Source organism: Trichechus manatus, unplaced genomic scaffold (assembly GCF_000243295.1).
Source record: "Trichechus manatus latirostris isolate Lorelei unplaced genomic scaffold, TriManLat1.0 scaffold00009, whole genome shotgun sequence".
Lineage (NCBI taxonomy): Eukaryota > Metazoa > Chordata > Mammalia > Sirenia > Trichechidae > Trichechus > Trichechus manatus.
This window is the reverse complement of record NW_004443945.1, coordinates 19097640-19107630: the sequence shown is the minus strand read 5'-3', so window position 1 is coordinate 19107630 and position 9991 is coordinate 19097640. Positions and strand designations below refer to the sequence as shown.

The following is a 9991-nucleotide window of genomic DNA, read 5'->3' as shown; positions in this document are numbered from 1 at the left end:
ATTTACAACACACAGAGAAGTCACACAGTACCAGGAATCATGGCCCAGCCAAACTGATATACACATTTTTGGGGGGACATAATTCAAACCATGACATTCCACCCTTTGGCCCCCCAAAAATCACATCCTTGCAACATGGAAAACATTCACCCCATCATATCATAGCAAAAGTCTTAACTCCAAGTCCAAAATCCAAAACTTTCTCTTCATCTGTGAAATCTAGAATACAAGTTATCTGCTTCCAAAAGTACAATGGCAGAACAGGCACAAGCTAGACATTTCATTACAAATGGGAGAAACTAGAGGAAAAGAAGGCATAACAGGCACCAAGCAAGTCAGCAAAACACATTACATTAGCCCACAAGGCTTTGAAAATAATCCTCTGTTCTCTGAGACAATTTACACAATGGCCCTGCCCTCCAGACTCTAGGTATTGACCACAGTCTCTGGATTTTGAGTGGAGGCCGCTCGGCCCTGAGCTTCGGCTCTGCCTTCCAGGCCCACTGGGACAGCAACTCTGCTCCCTTGGCTTTAGGCCCACCATTCTCCTAGTCCATCGGAGTGACAACTCCACCCTTGGAAACACCAGAGGCCATGGCTCCACCCTTTGAAACCCCCGAGGTCATGGCCATACCTTTTGAGGCTGAAGCAGCTCGGCTTCTTGTGTCCCTTGTCTCTTCAGCTTCTGCTTCCTATGGCCTCTCGTCCCTTGGGCCTCCCGCCCGCATCTGCCCTGCTGGGGCAAGTGTTCCAAAGCTCAGTAGCTCCACTGGTAAGTGCTTGGAGGCACCCCACTCCACCAGGAAGCCTTTTGCACACAGGCGCTCAGCTCCCTCGCTCCGTGGGTCGGCAAGCTTAGCTCCACCAATAAGTGCCCAGAGACACCCCACTCTGCCAGGAAGCCTCCTGCTCACAGGCATTCAGCTCTCTCGCTCCGTGGGTCGGCTCCAGCGCCGTCTCGCACTGGTCTCCTGGTTCTGCTGCTGTTGGTTCTCTGCTGCTGCTGCAGGTTCTCTGCTGTTGCTGGTCGTCTGTCACTGCCATACGTCTACCCATTCAGTTTTAAAACCACTTCCACATTTTAGGTATCTGTTAGAGCAGCACCCTGCTCTCTCGGTAGGAAATTCTGTCTTAGTCATCTCGCGCTGCCATAACAGAAATACCATAAGTGGATGGTTTTAACGAAGAGAAGTTTATTTTCTCACAGTCAAAGTAGACTAAAAGTCCAAATTCAGGGCGTCAGCTCCAGGGGAAGGCTTTTTCTCTCTGTCGGCCTCCTTGTCTTCGGTGTTCCCCCGAACTAGGAGCTTCTCAGCACAGGGACCCCGGTCCAAAGGACGCGCTCTGCTCCTGGCACTGCTTTCTTGATGGTATGAGGTCCCCCTCTGCTGTTTTTTTTTAAATAGTAAGTAATGCGTCTCAGTACAGGTACATACAAAAAGATAAATTCAACTGTGGAAACAGGTCTAATTTTAAGCAATACACTAATTTCTCCAAGGTATTCTAGTTATATAGGGCTCATTCATTTGGTAAATATTTAGTTGTTTCCATATTGCAGATACTCAGCATTAAAGATGAGTAAGGCATGCCCCACCCTCAAGGTAAATGGTCACCAAAGCCATTGGTCACCAGTGTGGTCACTATCCGTACTGGTATAAAAGTTATTGGCATAATTGTTCACCACTTCTGTTTGTTAATATGTTAAAAGCTCACTTAAATTTTTAGTATAATGGTTACTGTTTAGCCCATATAAAATGTTTTGGGAAAAGGACTTTTGCTACATCTGCGGTCTAGTTTTTTTTTGCATTTTGGTCAGTCTTGTCCATAGCTACAATTGTTAAATTGAGTGTCCCAGGAAGTAAGATATTTATAGTGGTTAATAGTATAATATATGTAGAAAAACCTTTCATTGATATTATGAATATTGAATATTTTTAAAAATAAAGTGTTGAGTATCGAATCTCTTACTGCATTTAATGCTTATATAGTGGCCTACTACATTTTAATACTTCTCAAGATTTTGTAGATAGCTTATATGACTATTTGGAGCTGACTCAAAATACTTATTTGTTATGAAGTTTATGTTACTTGAGATGAGTTCAGTAACCTTTGAGGAGGTTTTCAAAGTTTAATTTTCAGTATTGTAGTGTTACAGTGTTACAGGAGAGGATTTGAATATCTGTTTCATGTGTGTTTAGCATTTTAGAACCCAGATATTTTTTAAATTAAATACTCAAGCAAATGCTTTAGTTTTAATTTTGTGTACTTAAATTTGACCATTTTGATTATATGATTAAGTTGTATATAGTTTTCACTTCATGTAACGAAATTTATCAATTGCGAACGTTAGCATGGATGTATGAGGGAAACATGCAGAAGAAACTTATGCCATATCAAGTCCTCTTTATTTATTTGGCAAACCCATCCCTTGAATATGTGTGGCATTGAGTAGCTAAGACATTGCAAGGCATCTGAAATTTGAAACATATGTAGAAAATAAGTTGTGGAAAAGCACCATATAAACGGTAGAATGGTGTATAAATTTAAGATCTTGCTATTCATAAGGTTCAGCTGTGGTGGATGCTTTGGAGAGATCCAGGTTATAGTGGAATCAAAACCCTTTGAATTCTTTGTGTTTGATAATTTTTTATCTCAAATAAACAGTATTTCTTGAGGATTTGGGAGGAATGGTGATTTCATATATGGCTAGTGGGTGTGTAAATTGGTAATTGTCATTTTGGAGAGTATTTCGTCAGGATTTAATAAATTCGAAAGCATATCTACTTTACCACCCATCCATTCAAATTTTCAGTATATACCCTAGAGCAGAGTTCAGCAAGCTTTTCCCTCTAAAGGGTCAGATAGTAAGTATTTTAGGCTTTGAGGACCAAGAAGGAAATTGAGGATATTATGTAGGTATTTATAAGAGAGAACAAATTTCCACAAAGTTTGAGTTGACAACATCTAACAGTTTTTTGTAACACAGTTCTGTTGTGAAGAACAGATTTTTTTTCCCTTGGGATAACATTTCACCTAGCTGGGGTTCTGAGTTAATGTTTCCTATCTTAAAATGAACTATAATATAAATGTTCATGTGTAAAAATTATGCTTAGCTTATAACATTATGAGCTAAGAATAATTTTTGTTAGCTCTTAGCAGTACAAAAACAGGCATTGGGTGGGATTTAGTCTGTGGGCTGTAGTTTGCTGACTCCTGCCCTAGAGAACTTTCACATGTGGTGTGCTAGGAGTTACATACAACTAGAGGTCTGTATATGCCCACATGGATATCTCTCAATAATGTAATGGTTGGTGGGATACCAGAAAGCATAATGATATGTATAGAAAGATACAATTTATGTAAATTAAGAAAATAATGCTATAGATTGTTCATGCATATGAAAGAGCTTATAAAAATATAACAAATAGTATAACAAATTCTAAACGAATGGAAGTGGATTCAGGTGGTTGGGTATGTTTGGGGGCTAGTGGGACTAGTGGGATGTTCATAGTTAAAGCAGACATTAGCTGTTTTGTAGGAGTCGCTAGGGTGGCACAAATGGTTAAGTACATGGCTAAAAGGTTGGTAGTTTGTACCAGAGGTGCCTCAAAAGAAAAGCCTAGCAGTCTACCTCTGAAAGATCACAGCCATTGAAACCCCCGTGAAGCACAGTTGTACTTTGGAATGAACTCCAAGGCAACTGATTTTTTTTTTTTTTTTTAGGTATATTGTAAGGATTTTTTTTTTTAACAACTTTATGAAGATATAATTTAGTGGATTTTAGTATTTTTGTGTATTCAATAGAACTCTGCAACCGTTACCACTAATCCAGGTCATTTTTATCACCCCGTAAAGAAACTCTACACATGAGCAGTCACTGCCTATTTACTGCTCCCAGCCTAGCCCCTGGCAACCACTAATCTGTTTTTATTTTTGTTTCTTTGGCTTTGCTTATTCTGGCTGTTTCATATAAATGAAATCATACAATCTATGGTCTTTTGTGACTGGTTTTTACTTAGCATAATGTCTTTAAGATTCATCCATGTTGTAGCATATATCAGTACTTAATTCCATTTTTAAAATTGTGTGTTAGGTGAAAGTTTACAGAGCGAATTAGATTCCCATTCAATAGATTGTACGTAAAGTGTTTCATAGCCTTGGTTTCATTCCACACAATTTGTCAGTACTCTCCCCATTTCCACCTTGGTTTCCTTGTTTCCTTTCGTCCTGATTTTCTTCCCCTTCCTGCCTTCTCATCTTTGCTTTTGGGCAAATATTGCCCTTTTGATCTTGTATAATTGATTGTTCTGAGGCACACATTCCTCTTGGATGTTATCGTTTATTTTATGGGCTTGTCTCTAGTATGGCTGGAAGGTAGTCTCCAGTAATGGCTTCAGGTCCAGATCAGAAGGGTGTCTTGGGGCCATTAATTCCTTTTAATGACTGAATAATAATATTCCATTGTATGGATATACTACTTTTTGTTTATCCATTCATCAGTTGATGGACATTTGGATTGTTTCTGTTTTTTGGCTGTTGCGAATAACACAGCTGTGAAAGTGTACAAATTTTTGCATGGTCATAGGTTTTCATTTCTCTTAGGTTTATATCTAGGAGTGGCATTGCTGGGTCATATGGTAACGTGTTTAAGATTTTAAGGAACTGGTAAACCGTTGAAAGGGGATTGTACTATTTTACATTCTGACCAGCAATGAATGAGCATTGTAGTTTTTTCCACATCCTCACCAACACTTGTTGTTGTCTTTTTTTTTTTAAATTTTAGCCATTTAAGTAGATGTAAAATGGTATCTCATTGTGGTTTTGATTTCTATTTCCCAAATGACTCATGATCTAGAGCATTTTTTTTAACGTGCTTATCAGCCATTTGTCTATACCTGGAAAAGCGTCTATTCAAATCTTTTGCCCATTTAAAATAATTATTATGCTTTAGGTGAAAGTTTACAGTGCTAATTAGTTTCTTATTCAAAAATTTATACACAAATTGTTTTGTGACATTGGTTGCAATCCCTGCAGCGTGTCAGCAGTCTCCCCCTTTCCACACTGGGTTCCCTGTGTCCATTCATCCAGTTTTCCTGTCCCTTCTTGCCTTCTCACTTCTGCTTTTGGGCAGATGTTGCCCATTTGGTCTTGTATACTTGATGGAACTAAGAAGCATGTTGCTCATGTGTGTTATTGTTTGTTTTATAGGCCTGTCTAATCTTTGGTTGAAAGGTGGACTTCAGGAGTGGCTTCAGTTCTGAGTTAGTAGGGTATCTGGGGGCCCTAGTCTCGAGGGTCCTTCTAGTCTCTGTCAGACCAGTAAGCCTGGTCTTTTTTTGTGAATTTAAATTTTTTTCTACATTTTTTTCCCTCTTTGTATGGGACCCTCTATTATGATGCCTGTCAAAGCAGTTGGTGGTGGTAGCTGGGCACCATCTAGTTCTTTTGGGCTCAGACTTTGGAGGCTGTGGTTCATGTGGTCCCATTGGTCCTTTGAATTAGTGTTTTCCTTGTGTCTTTGGTTTTCTTGCTTGATTATTTGTCTCTTTTATGAAGGGATGTGTCTTTAGGATGCTGACATTATACTGAATGTCTTACAATGGCAGAAGCAATTGTTGTTTACAATTAGTGTGTGCTTTTTATATTTTTTTGTCTTTTTAAAATTGCAAATTCTAATTTATCTTAATTTTTATTTTTAATAAATTGTTTTGTGATGTTTCTGAGTCTACTAAAGTTTCTTCTACTTGAGCTGTTAATCCAAGAACATTTGTTGTAAAGTTGTAAAATATTGGTGAGGTATTTATTTTTGTTGTTTTCTAATTGGATAATTTTTAAAAGGTGGCCATTATGTGTTTGCAAAAATTGTGTGTCGGCAGTGTTGTTTGACCTCCTTGTCTGACTTCACAATGGGGAGAAGAGAGACTCACCATCAACATCAGCACAAGGCTGATCCCCATGAGGTGGAGGTTAGACATACCTCCTCTCTCTAACATTTTCACCAGTTCTGACACCAACCATCCCTCCTACTCTCTATTTTTCTGCTGGGTTTGATAATTCACTGCAGTGGTCACACAGAACTCACAGACATTATCAGGTTTGTTAGGGAAGTAACAGGTTACAATTTAGGATCAGGAACAACTCAGGATACAGTTCTTCAATCAGGACAGCTTCTTCTCAGCTGTGCCTGCAAGCAGACCTCTCTCTGTCCCTCGGCCTCTCAGCCTCACCTTGGCCCTGCTCAGTTAAGTGTTAAAAAGCTCTTAGCTTCGCAGTAAGTGCCTGGAGGCACCCCACTCTGCCAGTAAGTCTCAGCCCAAAGGTACTCAACTCTCTCTCGCCCTGTGCGTCAGGGAGATTAGTTCCACCAAGTGCCCAGAGGCGCCGCACTCAGCCAGGAAGCCCACGCTGGTTTCCTGGTTCTGCTGCTGCCGTTTCTGTGCTGCTGCTTCTTGCCATCACATGCCATCTTCATTGTTACAACTCTCTCTGTCTCTTGGGTCTAGGAGGTTCTCAATGCAGGGACCCCAGGTCCAAAGGGCACGTTGCACTCTTGGCTCTTCTTTCTGGTGGTAGTGAAGTTCCCCTTTCTGTCTCTGGGATGGCTCAGTTTAAGCCTAGCAGATGGCCATACACCTTATTTGCATGGTCCCACCCCCAACAAAGGTGCCGTGCACCTTATTTGCATTATTAGCAAGCTGTCCAATCCCCTTGGCAGACCACAAGCAACTTATTTGCATAGTCCCTCCCAATCATTTGGTAGGAGTTACAGGATCATGGTGAGAAAGGTGATATGAAAGTGATCCATTGCACCACAATGTTTTAACTTTGCATTTAATGTATGCTTTGTATTTATCATATTCAAGTTGACATTTCCTTCAGCTAAAACTTCTATCAGTAATTACCCTTGCTGTTTCATTCATTCTTACAGATTCAGACCAGTAGTTAACAGTCTGTAGAACTTTTATTCCATTTTTGAATGTATGCACTATCTTTGGAGAGAAACCTCAATTCAGACTGTACTGGCTCTCCTTTTTCTAGATGAAATATTTTTAATTTTAGTCGAGGGCTGTTGACAAATTATTTGGTTATATAGGTATTGTAAATCTGTATTTCATTGCTGTATTTTAAAGGATAGAGTTGAAAATTTGTTATTTTTTTGATTATTATTTTTGATAGGGGTAGGTAATACCATACTACGATCCTTTAGGCACAGAAGTTAAAGTGCTTGGCTGCTAACTGAAGGGTCAGCAGTTCGAACTCACCAGCTCCTCCATGGGAGAAAGATGTGGCAGTCTGCTTCTGTAAAGATTTACAGCCTTGGAAACCCTATAGGGTCGCTTTGAGTTGGAATTGATTCAATGGCAGTGGGTTTGTTTTTTTGTTTGTTTGTGACCCTTTAAATGTAATAAAGGTTGACAACATATAGTGGATAATTTCTTTGTCAAATAGACTCCCTTCCCTTATAAATTATACCTGTTGGAATGTTCTCTTGGAAGCATTTCTATTCAACATGTCAATATAGTGGAAACTTGTTTTTTTTTAAATTACGGAATAGGCAGTTTCTTCAAAGACCTTTGTTAAGTTCCACAGACAACCAGTAGGAGATCTCCTCTACACCCAGTTTCCATCCTGAGTACAATTAATGATAGTGTCAATAGTTATACTTTTGGGGCATTTTATAAAATTTTAGAAAGTGGCTTTGTGAGAGTTTTTAGTGCAGTACAGATAATCTGCTGAGATAAAAGGCTGATCTAAATTTATAACTCTAGAAATACTTGAAGATTGAGTATTGTTTTGATAATCATGGTTTGTTTTAAGTGGTGTTAAATTTCAAAATTCTTTGAATACTGAGCCTTTCAGAGGAAACATGAAATGCTGAAATTGTGTAGTACCAGCAGAGTTCTTTGCGTATAATGGGGATCAGAACAAGTCTTCGAAAAAAAAAAGAATCTGAATAAACTAAGTTTTTAAGGTCGATCATTTAATGATTGGAACGTATATATTTTTCCATTGTACCTCTTACCGCTTGGCTAGTAGCAGGACGTACAGGAATTAATATGTGCATCACTTTCATTTTCCTTGATATTAATTAGATAGGTAGGTTCTTTGAAAATGCAGTTTACTCCGAAAGTGTAATTCTTAATAATGTCTTATTTCCAAAAAATTATTTTGTTTTCAAAACTGATTTTAGATGAAAGGATTTGACATTGTCAGTTTGATGAATGAGAAGGGGATAATAACTTTTTGAAAAGAAGTAGCTTAATACTTTTTAGGAAATTGATCATTATTAAAATTTACTATTTTTATTATTAATTTTATTCATTATTAAAAGTATTTTGTTTTCAAAATTATGAAGAAATTTAAAACATGTTTCAAGGTAAAACTTCACAGTTAAATAATCCACAGAGATATGGAACTCAATACTTTATTAACCTAAGGAATAAAAAATAGTAACTAAAGATAAATGTTATGGTTAAACTGCTTTTGCATGTTATTGGAAAACAAAAACTCGTTGTTTTGTATTCTCGTGTGTTACTCTTTCTGGTGTGAGATGTCTGTCTTCTCTCTTATTTGAAATAACTGGAGAAAAATATCAGATTCAGGTCTCTGCAGTGTTTCGTGTAAAATGTGATGTTATATTGTTTCTTCCTATTAAGGGAAATACAATGTTTCAGAATTCAAGAGAATGCTTATACTTTTTTTTTAGTGTAATCTGCTCATTTTAAGTATAAACATACGGAGACTAATTTATGCCACATACCAAATTTGCTCGAGTAAAAACCTCAACACCACAATAATTTTCACAAAAGAAAGGGAAAAGAAGCAGCATTTTTGGATATATTTGGATATTCTTTTTGTGTATGCATAATGCAGGTTGAAAGCAAAATGCATTTTTAAGATTGTTCTAGTAGTTAATGTTTTCGTAGTTGTAAATTGATGAGCAGCGATCTTTCAGGAATGTGAAACAAATATTGTGTATTTAAATCTCTTAATTCTGATTTAGGTAATGTCAAATTGAATAACAGAAAATGTTGATTGTTTGGGAAGTGGCAAAGAACATTGGAACATATTTAGTGTGCAGCTGTTCTACAGCAAATTGAAACTGACGTATTTCACCCAGTGCTTATTAAAATGTTGTCTCTGTGAACATTTGTGTCTTTTCTTTCTGTTTCAGATATTTGGCTTCCAGGCAGGAGTGACCTCTTTGGACTGTAGAGGATCTTATTGTTTACCTGTACCGATTATTCCCTCTTTCAGCACTGCTGTTTATGGTAAACTTCTGAAACTTCCCATGTGCTGGTAAGTATTTATATATTAAAGTGTGGTTTATGTTAATTTTATTATCTTAGGAGGGAAAAAATCCAAATGTCTGTTTCTTATGCCAGCCTGTATTGTACAAAACGTTTGAGAAAAATACCGGAAGTTGTGTTGCCTTTATCTGAGATATACAAAAATCTCTTTCTATCTCTGAAATGTGTTAGTTCATAGCATCTTTTGTGGTAATAATAGCTTTTGTTTGGGTAATAACTGTTAATCCATATTGGAGCTATAGTAAAATGCTGTTTTAGACTGAAATAGGAACTGCAGGACAAGTTGCCCCTCTCTCTAACCTTTTTTGGAAAAGATACAAAGATAAAAGAGTGGCAAGTTAATATCAAGGCCAGAGTATTTATTAAGTAACAATTTTTCATATGTATTCATAGCTACTGAGAAAAATATACCAATGACATATTATTAGAATATTTGACACTGAGTAGTAGCTGCATTTTGGAAGAAATTGATTTTAACCCTTGTTATTTTCATTGAGTGTTGGGTTGCTTTTATTTGGAGGTTTTATTTTCTGCAGTTCAAATAGATTTGTAGAAGGAAAGAAGTAATTGTTTAAATATGTGAAATAAGTTTTAAATATATGAAGTAATTTTCTAGTGAAATATTTCTACAGTTTTTAATTTGGTTTATTTAAATTATTTGTATCTTTAAAAAAATTGTT

At 37.3% G+C, this 9991-nt stretch overlaps 1 protein-coding gene across 10 annotated transcripts in view; it reads left to right on the top strand.

Moving 5' to 3' along the window:
• The window catches only part of VPS13B (vacuolar protein sorting 13 homolog B), an 866934-nt gene that overhangs the window by 96260 nt on the left and 760683 nt on the right, over positions 1-9991 (top strand). For all 10 annotated transcript variants that reach the window (XR_002823075.1, XR_002823074.1, XM_023726045.1 and 7 more), the window contains exon 16: positions 9176-9300. Coding sequence is in view for 8 of the 10 variants with exons in the window: in XM_023726045.1 (XP_023581813.1) it covers positions 9176-9300 (125 nt within the window). In the remaining 2 variants the exon portion in view is untranslated. The remainder of the gene's footprint in view (positions 1-9175; positions 9301-9991) is intronic.